This window comes from Athene cunicularia, assembly GCF_003259725.1.
Source record: "Athene cunicularia isolate RWA chromosome Z unlocalized genomic scaffold, athCun1 chrZ_part1, whole genome shotgun sequence".
Classification (NCBI taxonomy): domain Eukaryota; kingdom Metazoa; phylum Chordata; class Aves; order Strigiformes; family Strigidae; genus Athene; species Athene cunicularia.
In genome coordinates this window covers 21,405,360-21,418,001 of record NW_020799142.1, presented here as the reverse complement: position 1 = coordinate 21,418,001, position 12,642 = coordinate 21,405,360, and the positions used below count along the sequence as shown (strand labels likewise).

General features: G+C 38.2%; 1 protein-coding gene across 1 annotated transcript in view; it reads right to left on the bottom strand.

Moving 5' to 3' along the window:
• The window catches only part of WDR70 (WD repeat domain 70), a 136,324-nt gene that overhangs the window by 122,985 nt on the left and 697 nt on the right, over positions 1-12,642 (bottom strand). The window contains exons 2-4 of the mRNA XM_026865813.1: positions 12,372-12,497; positions 10,108-10,222; positions 6,042-6,243 (exon numbers count right to left, since the gene is read on the bottom strand). Coding sequence (XP_026721614.1) covers positions 6,042-6,243; positions 10,108-10,222; positions 12,372-12,497 — 443 coding nt within the window. The remainder of the gene's footprint in view (positions 1-6,041; positions 6,244-10,107; positions 10,223-12,371; positions 12,498-12,642) is intronic.

Here is a 12,642-nt window from a genome sequence, read left to right as displayed (position 1 = left end):
GCACCAGACAGAAGATAATAAAGCCTTGCAAATACATCTAGTAGATTCTTCAAACCACCACCTCTATACCTGTTGTTTCAAGTGAAGAAAAGTGTCACAAGATGCAAGCACTCCATTAAGCTCTCTTTAAAGATCTCAGCATATTTTCTAATGAAATGAAGAACAGAACATTAATAAACATACACTCTCTTACTAATATCTTTTAATAAGTGTCATCCATTACCTTGAAAAATGCTTACACACTAGATTTAAAGCTGTCCACCCACCAACCCTGACACGACTGCTTTGGCTAGTCTCCTGTCCCCCTCCAGTCAGATTTTATTTTGATTGCACAATACATTCCCAGTGCATCTTGACAGAACAAAAAAGCTCAAAATTTACCACATGAAATACTGCCCTCATTAAGAATCCACCTTCCGAAAAACAAGCCATTTTCTCTTTTAAAACATCCCTGCTTGGAAACAAAAACATTTTCTTTAAGTTTTCCAGAAAGGAATACTTTGGGGGATAGAAACCAAACCCGAAAAACTTCAAACTACAGGAGACACTCTGCTTCCTCCCTCCCCCTCCCAGCTTACAACCGTGTGAAAAACTAGCACTGACAACTAACCGGGCTTTTTACACCATTAGCAGAAAAGGTGCTACGAAAGAGCACTGATCACAGTTCAAATGGACAACTCTTCTTGTTTTCCTCACTCCCAAAACCAATCCAAATATTTCACATAAAAACAAGATGAACATACCAGAGGGAACTGCAACCAAGTATACCTGTTGTCCTTAAATGCCTCTACTGACAGTCTCTCCTAAGAAATCAAAAACAACTGAAGAAGCAATGGTGGAAAAACAGTGTTCCTATAATAAAAACCACATCTAAAGTCAGGCTAGAGAGACAGTGGCAACCCACCAGGGCAAAACCTGTATTTCGATGCATTTTATCTCTTATATAAAGTTCACAAGACTTCTGATTACAGAACTGCAACTCACAGAATCATCAAGGTTGGAAAAGACCTTGAAGATCATCCAGTACAACCACTGACCTAACACTGGCAATTCCCAGCTACACCATATCCCTCAGCATTGTGTCAACCCAACTCTTAAACACCTCCAGGGATGGGGACTCGACCACCTCCCTGGGCAGCCCATTCCAACGCCTAACAACCCCTTCTGGAAAGAAATGCTTCCTAATATCCAGTCTAAACCTTTCCTGGTGCAACTTGAGGCCATTCCCTCTTGTCCTATTGGTTATTATTTGGTTAAAGAGACTCATCCCCAGCTCTCTGCAACCTCCTTTCAGGGAGCTGTAGAAGACGATGAGGTCTCCCCTCAGCCTCCTCTTCTCCAGACTAAACACCCCCAGTTCCCTCAGCCGCTCCCCGTACGACCTGTGCTCCAGACCCTGCACCAGCTCCGTTGCCCTTCTCTGGACACACTCAAGTAATGTCCTTTTTGTAGTCAGGGGCCCAAAAGTGAACACAGGAATCGAGGTGCAACCTCAACTCATGTAACTACTAAAGAAAAATCTGTTTCCTTCAGAGTCAAAACTGTAGATACTTCTGTTTTAAAGAAGTTACTTCAGCAGCAAAATATGGTAACAAAAGAGAGAGTCTCACAATATAGCTGTAAACAAAAGAAAAGAATTATTCAACAAAGCTTTCCATTTCTCCTCTCCCAGTTCTGCCCTCTTGCATACCAAACACAGCCTGATACACAAGCAAGAAAAAGGAATCACAGAGCTCTCATAACAGCAACACCTGCTTTCCTTGGGGCTCATAGGATCATACTGTGATCACCAATCGATCAACAGGAAATCAGGAAAGCACAGCTGCTTCCTGATTCCCTTCACGGGAAAGAAAATAACTGAGTTCACAAGCAGCAGTAAGGGGAGACTCTAGACCCCAAAGGTCTCTGGCATCCATACTGACATGAAATCGTCCCAGTTATAAATTAACTGTTTAGACTGAAAACCCACAAGTCTCGTATTTCTGCTGCTCTGCTTATTCTCAACCAAATCTATTCTAGACTGTTTTGTAACTATTGTCTTAAGTTCAGACAAACTTATATCCACTAGTCTGAAAGTTACCTTTCTGTCTGAAAGCTTTCATTCCAGACTTTTAACTCTGGTTTCCAGTAACTCTAATTTATCCAGCCAGTTGCAGCATTATTCAAATACATATAAATAACAAACTAATATCACAATCTTTCTAAAAATTATAACAGTCACACAGCAAACAAAGCTATTTCTGAGAAAGACAGATTGAAGTAAATCAGCTTGTTCTTCACACTGGTTTTTCCTTTGGCATTGTAAAAGTTTACAGAGCTAAAGGAAGATAATGAAAATAAATTAGATTCAGTGCTTGGAATCCATAGATCTGACAGGCATAAAATCATTAACATATTTTTTTTTTTAAATCCCTATCTCATTGGCACATGACAGACATCAAGTTAAAGTAACAAACCACTTGTTTTTCCAAAAATTACTTATTGATCTAAGAGATTGCATTTTAGAGATTTCAATGCAAAAAGTCCTACTAAGGTGCAGTCATCTTTGATGGAGGACAGAAGAAAATAGGTACACAGCACACTATAGCACAGAGGGATTAAAAAGAAAGATATTTTCTATTATGCTGCGGATACCCTGCTCTTCTATTCTCTTCATAAGCTACCTCTACCAAAAGCCTTACCCTGTTCTGTGGCACATATGTATTGCCTCCAAAAATACACACCATTTTACCACTTAAGAGATGTTATCCATCTTCCTTGCAATTTCTCAATTATTAAAGAATGATGTTCTCCCACAGTCCTAAGCTACATAAATGAGTGCTTAGCATTTAATTACTTTCTCCTACAGGACCTCAATTATTCCAGAAATATGAATCAATGATGGAATCTGCTTACAACTTAGCACTAATCTATAGTTTGAACATAATGACACTTAGGAATCCATATAGCACTCAATACTCACTACTGAGACAAAAGACATGATTATACTACAAACTGGAACATTAGTATGTATAGGACTCTTGATTCATGTGAACCTAATAAAATTACTCAACAAAAGAGATGTCAAAGGATGCCAGCCTTCCACTGATGATGCAATAAAAGCAGATGTTGAATATTTAGTCTATTTCCATTATAGCTTACTTGACCAATGTGGTGAAACTTTGACACAACTGAATAGTTTTGCTAATTCACTGTAAGCAGTCAAGACAATTGCCAACACACTTAACTGAAAAGCATCTCTCTATATATACTTTACTTCAGAATGGAACTATAAAAGCCTAAATATACCATGCTTTTTGCTAACCACAGAGAGCGACATCTCTGGACAGAACCAGGGAAAATTTTTCCCAAATTTTAATTCAGTCTTACAACAAAACTATGGTCAAATCACAAGCTACTTTTATCAACTGTCATTTACATAAGTATTTTCTGGCATGAGTTACAAGAAAAAATAGGTATATAAGATGAACCACCATTATTTAGCTAATCTGATAAGTGTGGGTTTTAACCAAAATTCTCTTGATTTTCCAACACATGGAAAATTTTCTTAATTATTAGGAAAAACAATCTGGAGATACTCAGTTTAGAAATCATCTTAATTTCTTAAGACTCTGATGAGAAGGCATCCCACAGAAATATTAACTTACTTTTTTTTTTAGCCTAAAACAACCATTTCCTATAGTTCTCGCATTTTCAAATCTCCCGTTGTTTAAAAAATAAGAACATAACATTAAAACAAAGCAACAAACAATAAAATCTGCGTAGAAGTGATCAGGATGAATAGTTACAAGAGATTTCTCATGCAAAGTTTTGTGCAATACTTCAGTGAAATATTAGCAGACATGAGGCTTAACCTTGGATTTACTTGCCAGGATATAACATGATTTCAAGTTTACACTGTTTTATTTTAGAACCGTATACAGTGAAATCCTTTGAGCATCTTGGAAAACTTTTACTCTCCCAAAGACTAAAGATATGTGGCAGGACTTGATTCCTAAGTCTGGCTGTTTCTCTCTGTGTGTCTTCAATTATTCAGTGCTATAAGGCAGTTACAAGTTTCAGAAGTGCTGACAAAAGAGCAAAAGACCTTTTTTTTTTACTGGGAAGAGAAATGGGAACAGCTGGGGAGAGCTGTGATTTAGAAGGGCATTCTGATGAGACCCCATACAAAGAACAAAACACCTGTGCAGAACAAGCATGCATTTTTTGAGATTTACCACTTCCTAATACATACATGCACAAAAAGTTAGCAGCTATAGGTACTTTCAGAAGTTTTTGTTCTTTGTGTAATATACTGTGGGTTTTTTTTAAAGTGACAAGCATCTGAGTTCACCACAATCTGTGGACACACTAACACTCAGGAAAATACTGAAAGAGTTTGGAAAGTATTTAGAGACAAAACAGAACACCACCAAACATTTCCTTCAGCATCAACAAATACAAGTACTTTTCAAGACAGGAGCTCTTACACTAATTATCTGTTGAAGAGATTCAGGTTTGATAACATTTCTTGATAAAGCACTGTAAGACTTTACTGTGAACTGAAAATGTATGAACAAGCAGACCTAAGATGGGAGAACAGGTGAAAATTAGCAGAAAAGAAGTAGTGACTTCAATATGACATGATTCACAGCAACTGAAATCTGCTGAGTCTATGACACCCTCAGGAATATGGACTCACTCCACAGTGCCGTAACAGCTAAAAAAGTTAAAGGTAATTCCTGATACAGATCAATAGTAAGTCCTAAGTTAACTTAAGGCTTACAAGGCTCTTAAGGAAAGTCTGAGATTTATCCCACAGTAGTTTTCTAGGACAGAACAAGTCATGTATGGGGTACAAATGAGATGACAGGAGATACGGCACTAAAGTATTCAGTTAGATAATTAAAAGAAATACATAGGCAACGGTAAATCAAACAGATCAGACAAAGTAACAGCTAACCCTAAGGCATCAGAATTTTCCATCACTTAACCACTGGGGAAAAACAAGACCAAACGCAAAACCAAAAATCGTGATCATACAAGGTTAGGCTCACTCTAAAAATCAGTTATGTCACTGCTTAAGAAGCTCCTCTTGCTCATTTTGAGTAGTCTAAACTTATATTTTAAAGTTCACAAGATGCAAAGTAAGAGATTTTATTGGAAAAGAACAAACAAACTGAACACCTAGTCAAAACTGAAGAGGAACTGACAAGAAAACCTGGAGATACCTGGGAATTTATTTCTTATGATTAGGTTTATATTTGTGCAACAGGACATACAGGTTTTTTCTGCTACCAAATGCTTCAAAACAGTAAGTTTTGAAGGCTGTTTTTACAGGACTTCCAACACTGTTGATACAAAACAACGTGTAAACCATCACACAAAATCCACTGCCACAAAATATTAAATCCACAAAGTTTTGGAGAATGAACATCAAACCAGTACACTTTTGACCAAATAGAGAGAGATTTGTCAACTGAGTATCTGTGATACCCAAGTTAGGCTGTTAGGGGTTTTCTCACTTTTAACATAGATAGAAAAGACAATCTATATTCACCTTAACAAACCAGTCTAACAAACACATCTGGTACTTATTTAGATTTAGAAACAAACCAAACTGAAAGAAAAATAAAAAGCCCTCAGTTACCACAGTTCATTTTCTCAGAACAGTTCTGGCACAATTGTTCTCCCTAGATACAACCCCACTTCTACCTCCTCTTTCTTGTAAAAAAATCTATACATGCATTGGGAAACAAACCATTAAAAAATATTTATATATACATTTATATAGTTCTTTCATAATGTGAAAACAAAAGAGTAAACAGTATATACTAACTAATGATGACTCTCGCATCTGTGGATTTTTTTAAAATCCTGATATTTCTGAAAAAAAAACAATTATTTGTACTTGCTGAGTAGTTATTAGAAAAAACACAAAAACCCTGCGTTTCAAACAAGTCATGCTTCACCTGCAAATTCAGTTGTAAATGAAAGAGCACACTTACAAATTAAGAGTCTACTAGAAGCATTAAAACACTGAAGAGGAACAAAATACTTACATTATCTTCCTCCTCTGTATCATCATTGTCATTATCGTCATCACTATCCTTGAACCCAGGTGGAAGTGGTGGCCCGATGAATTCATTATCTTCATCATCATCAGTATCCTCAGCTGGACCTTGAGCAGAAGTCTGGGATTGCATGGAAGGACCAGTTAACTCTTCATCTGAGCTATCTTCACTTTCACTGGAGCCTCTCTCTCTGCATGGAAAAATTTTTAAATTACCATGTCAAGAACACTGGCACTTCCACAGGAATTTTCAGATAAAAGATGTTGAGCACTGTTGTAAGTTTGTAAACACTGAAATTAGCAGTAAATCATAAACTAATTTGTAGCAGAGTGTAGGTCCACCATCATCTCAAAAGCATCAACAAAGCTTTAAAGGAATACCATAATGACAGTTCAAAAAACTGGACAAAATAAAACAAAGAAGTAGTTAGACGGATTGTAAAAGTAGCAGTACTACATCACTAGTATGGATTTCAATACTACTTAGGAGCCAACAGAATATAATGTTACAGTGCATTTTCAAAATTCTTCTACCAATTGCAGCTTTTGCAGATGCTCTATGTCTCTGCTAGCTGGGTGGAACTCAAAACAGTAACCTTCCAGGCTCACAACCAGAATAAGAACACAAAGCATGGCACTTGCTTTATAATGTTGGTAAAGACTAACAGGGAATTTGGCACTTTTGAACAACTATTTGGTATTGTCACAAATCTAGGTTCTAAAACTTACACTAAATTATCAGGTTTGTGTTGTCCAAATCAGTTGTGTGAACACATTACTTTTGGCACTGGAAAATTTCTGAGAAGTAGAGCTATTTAGTACAGGTTTATTCCGTTTATTCAAAATAAACGTGCTCCCTCTGCTGGTAGTTATCAAGTAGGTGGTATTCTAACTGGCAGAAGGTCTAAAAGTGACAAGCAGAAAACTTTTGTCTAGATACAGTGTATCATATACAGTGAAATCTTGCAGTGGAAATCAGATGTTCTTTTCAGATTCAGAGATGAGCTCAAATGCTAAGACTTTGTTTGGGAGCTTATATTTTAAGAGCATGTATGTGAGTTTTTAAGTGAGCAGGCTGCAAAACAGTTTAACAAAAAATCAAAACACAGACTACAGAGCTATTGAGGGTTTTTTCAGATATCATATAAAACTATAATAAATACACACAAGTTTAAGAATATATTGAAGGATTAAGAGAATATGTTCTGAACCATGTAACTGTGACAGGGAATGCAACGCCACTCCACCCCCCAAACCAGCTGTACACCAAGCAGGTAGTAGGTTACACAGCAAATAGCTGTGTTGGATAAGCAACTGAAATTCTATTTCAGGAAGAAATCAAAATAAATTAAAACAAACACAAATTAGATCCTCAGATGTTATGGTGATGAGAACAGTCTGCATGCCTGAAAGCTTATCTGATTTTTCCAACTATATTTACTTGCCTAATAAAATATATTGCCTCCACATACCAACTTTGTTTTGCATAGTGAGAGACATTAGAGACCTAGATCAGAATACAATTATCTAATAAACCTAATTCAAATAGAAAGAGCTGCTCCTACTCTACAACAATGGGACCATCAATATCCTTCTACCAAAAGGAAGCTTCCAGCATGTGAAGAACAGGTTGGGACCTTCAAAATTCTTCAAGCTTAACTTTACAACACTGCAGAAGAGTTGTGTTTTAAGAGGCGTTACGCATTCCCAGGCTAGCAAACCACGTATCTTCTCTCCAAAAGCCAAAATATTTAGTTAGTTTTGGAACAGAACTAAATATACACATTAGCTGCCACTGAGAGGAATGTATAGAACACAACGAATCAAGGAAGCCTTTACAATCCTGGAGTCCCAGATTTTCAGATCTTTATACAGACACCCAAAAACAATAGCTAGCTTCCTTGGAAGTTATCTATTATTACCATTCCCTCATTTGCTAGGAAGGATAAACAGATCAAATCAAACATTTCAGTATTTTGAGGGGCAGCGTTTATCACTCTGCATATGGAATGGCCAGAATTGAAGTGCTATTTATCACCACACTACAAGCTTGGCTTGGCTACAGCCAAGTACTCCTTGTACAACTACCAGTATCTGTCTCGCTGGAAGGAAGTCAAACCTAAGAACATCCCAATGCAGCCAGACCGAAAGCCCATCTACACTTCTGACAGTGACCAGGAGTGGTGCTGACAAAGGACAAAACAAGTGGCTTTTACTTCAACTTTCAGCCTCACATGCTTATTTGACAAGAGGCTGTAAAGAAACAGCAGTTTGCCAGTCCCTTTCCCAGGATTCAAAGAAGTGTGAGGAATTGGTTTTGCTTTCCCTCATTACCTCCTCTGTAAGTAAAACAAGCTGTAAGAGGAAAAAAAGCTGCATCAGAGCACAGATGGTACACAGACAGGGGAAATAAGCAAAAATATTCTGAGAGTTGTGCAAATATGTGAGCATATTTCCCCCCTCACATCACTCACTCTGTATTCTTTTTTTTTTTTCCCTCTTTATGTACTAGCAAATGCTTTCATTTCACAAAGCATACTTACACTTATGTATGAATAAATAAGTACCATAACTATTGTGAACACTTCTCTACAGCAAAAGTAGCTCGAAAGCAAGAAGAATCAGGAGCTGTTCTTCACATCTTTTTGGAGTGACCAACCCCTTTTTAACAAAAAATCAGTATGAGGGTTACTATGATAACTGAAAGTACTTGGAATTTTTAAAAAAGTAATATTCAGGAAAGCGTTGCCATTTTCAGAGAACAGAACAAGCTATATATATATATTAGATCAGTTTATAGTAACTAAAATCTACATTACAAAAAAAAAGAACTACCAGGAGTCCTGTATTTCAGACTTAAATTGTCAGTTGTAGGATTGTTCTTCTGAATTAAGGCTGAGCCACAATGGCATGTCTCCTTCAGTAGCTTCCTGTTTTTAGCACTAAGTACTAAGGTACATATAATATTTTACAAGGAAATGCAAAACTTCCAGAGTTTTTCATGTCATGATCTCCCTTCTCAATGCTTGGTAAAAAAAAAAACAAAAAACAAATAAACAAACCCCACAAAAACACAAAGAGAACTAGTATGAGCAGAACTGTGGTGAATTACCAGAGCCTACTCAAAATACTGAGAGATATTTGTTTTCTTCCATTACAAAAAGTGCCTGGAATTCTGTCAAGTCCACAAGCAAAATAAGATCATCAGGGAAAGGCTCTGGATCACCTCACTGCTTTCCACCTTACCATCTGTTTTAATCGATTCTTTATATTGAAGTCATCTGTATATAGTACACAATCATGTTACATTTAAATTCTTGCAATCCTTCATTATTTCACCAGTTATGTGTCTAAGACCATGAAAAGCAAATGGGAACACAGAATATTTTTCCCTCCTGCACAAGACGTAACACAGGATCTATAGGGTAGTAGTATATGAGTTTTTCATAGAGCAAGAGGCAAAAATTACGGCGATCTCCATAATCCCTGCCATGCAATGGAGTTGTGTGGCCCCCATTCCCTTCAGCTACTTTTGAGAGTAAATTTCAGACTGAGTCAAAACAAAATACTTCCTTAACCCCACCACTACGCTATACAATGTGCATACAGAGGCTATCACCACCTACTTTGCTTTCTTTTTCAGCAGACATGAACAAGTATATTTATCTACAAGTGGGAACAACAGCTGCTCATTAAGTCAGCACATGAAGTAATTATATTTGCCCTCATGTTTTCAAAAAATCCACAGATAACAACACTGGTGTTATTTAAGAAATATGCTGAGTAAGACCAGGGAGGAGACTGAAGAAAAATAACCGTTAAATATGCATAATGTCAATATTTGCAAATATTGACACATGTTTAAGAAAGCATAGATTAAAAAAAATTTACTAAATCACTATTTCCACTGAAATACTTCAGATAACATACACATGCTCATATAAGTTAAATGACACTCATTTTTTAAAAAAAAACAAAAAAACAAAAAATGTACAACAAAACCCCTCTTTGGATAAGAAAGCTGTTACATGGAATCTCCCATCATATCTAAGTACCTTTGGCTTAATGTGGACCCAGCTCCTGTTGCACTGGCTGCTGAAGCTGATGAATCAGTGCAGGGACGTCTAAACTCTTTTTCAGCTTGGTCTTCCTTCTCTCTTTCACGGGCCTCTGAATACAGACAGCATATAAATGACAAAATAACCAAGACTTTTAGGAGATAATAAAATCAGACTTGCTGAGGACAATAAAATAGTTTCCTTCATTTTCATATCTATAAGAAATATTTGAAAAGATAACATTAAATAAAGAATTTCACTTGAAAATAACTACTTTTCCATATAGATTTCCATTGCTACTGCAACAATCACTCAAAAACAAAATGTCACAATGTAAATGCAAACATCTTCCAGTTGTTAGTTTGTACACACTATCAAACAGAAGTTGATCATATAAGGATGCTGATATTTCAATATTTTCAACACTATATTAAAACAGTATGACTACTTCAGAATTCTTGAAGTCTTCATAGCATAGGGAACTAAATTAGTATGTAAATCTACACAGGTGTAAATAAGTGAACTCTGAATATGACTTATAGAAAATAAATACAGAGCTGTTAGTATTAAGAGTTATGCCCACTTCAATTACTGAAAAAAAATCACCATGGAACAGTACAACAAAATCAAAGTAAATAGAACCTTCGATTTCAGAGTATAAATAAGAATGGTAGGATTATGACAGGGTAACAGATACAGCTACTATATTTCTAGAAGTGTTCAAATAACTTCAATTTAGCAGGAAAAAAGTTGCTTTTTCTCTGTACAAGTGTATTGAGTTTATATGGTGTGGTTTTGGTAGGCAGGGATGTGCCACAGGGGTGGCTCCTATGAGAAGCTTCCCCAGGCTCCAAGTCAGACTTGCCTCTGGCCAAGGCTGAGCCAATCGGTGACAGTGGCTGTGCCTCTGTGATAACATATTTAAGAAGAGGAACCTGCAGTGGAGAGGAGTGAGGGGAATACCCATGAAAACACAAGAGTTAGTTGAAGGAGGAAGGGGATAGGTATGCCAGAGCAGAGCCCCCCTGCAGCCCGTGGTGAGAGGACAGGCTGTGCCCCTGCAGCCCACAGAGTCTCCAGAGGAGCAGATGCCCACCTGCAGCCCGTGGAGGACCCCACACTGGAGCAGGTGGATGCACCTTTAGAAAGCCAGGACGCTAAGAGAAGCCCACGCTGGAGCCGTCTATTCCTGAAAGATGGCACTCCACAGAAAGGGCCCACTCTGGAGCAGTTCATGAAGAGCTGCAGCCCATTCTAAGGACTCACATCAGAGAAGTTCATGGAGGACTGTCTCCCATGGGAGGGACCCCACACTGGAGCAGGGGAAGAGTGTAAGGAGTCTTCCCCCTGAGAAGGAAGGAGCGGCAGAAACAATGGGTGATGAACTGACAACAACCCCTGTCCCTTCCCCCCTGTGCCACTGGGAGGGGAGGAGGTAAGAGAAAAGACAAATGTGGGAAGAAGGGAGGGGTGGGGGGAAGGTGTTTTTCAGATTTAGTTCTATTTCTCATTACTCTACTCTGATTTGATTGGTAAATCAGTGCTGGTGGTGTTCAAATAAAATTGATGAGTATTTTTTTCCCCAAATCGAGATCTTTTGCCCATGATAATCACAAGATGAAGACAGGGAGGGCTGACTCATCCATTATTCCCAACGCTTTTGTCTTATTTTCTCCTCCTCATCCCCCCAGGGGGGAGGAGTGAGGGACCAGCATGGTGTTCAGTTGCTCCATGGGCTTAAACCACTACAACAAGAAACATCTTTTCTTGTTTGCTATTTGTTAACCAAACTAAAAAGAAACATATGTTCTGCAGCAAAGCTAAGAAACATTTTCCTCCAAAGAGAAACACAAGTTACGGGAACATACAGAGCCAGGAAAGAAATTTTGATCTAAGTTCTTTCTACACACAGTTCCAGTAGTAGAGGAGGCATTTCCAAGAGTTATCTGGGATATTCCAAAATAAATACATAACTAAGTAAAGGAAGAAAGGAAATAGTCTTGTGTTCAAATTCACTCTTTTCTTGCATCTAAGCTATGCCTCATACACACGTGCTGCTTTTACATACTCAGACAGCATATGTAAATTAATAACTTTAATATTTACCAAGCCCCAAGACGTTTAGGCTTGTCTTCCCTGAAGAAAACTACATTTGTTTTCTATTCTCTAGGCAGCCAGTCTGAGACACTAAACATCACCCCAAGATGGAAAAACAAAACCCGTTTTAAAATGCATTCGCTCACCACCCTCGCATTCCTTACCTAAGACCTTCCTGCTCCTCTCCACTGCAGTTCTTCTCGTTTGCTCAAACATGGCTTCAAGGTCGAAAGTCCGAGCTTTCTTCCCTGAAAACGATGAAGAAGGACGTTGGAACACAGAAACACAGACTCACCCTGGTCACAGGCACTCCGGCAGCGCCGGGGCGGGGAGGCGAGACGGAACGGGACCACGACACAGGCACGACCGCTTCGTTTCGCCTCCAACCTCCACCTTCCCTTCCCGCTGCTACCCTCCCTCCCCCCTGCTTCCCCC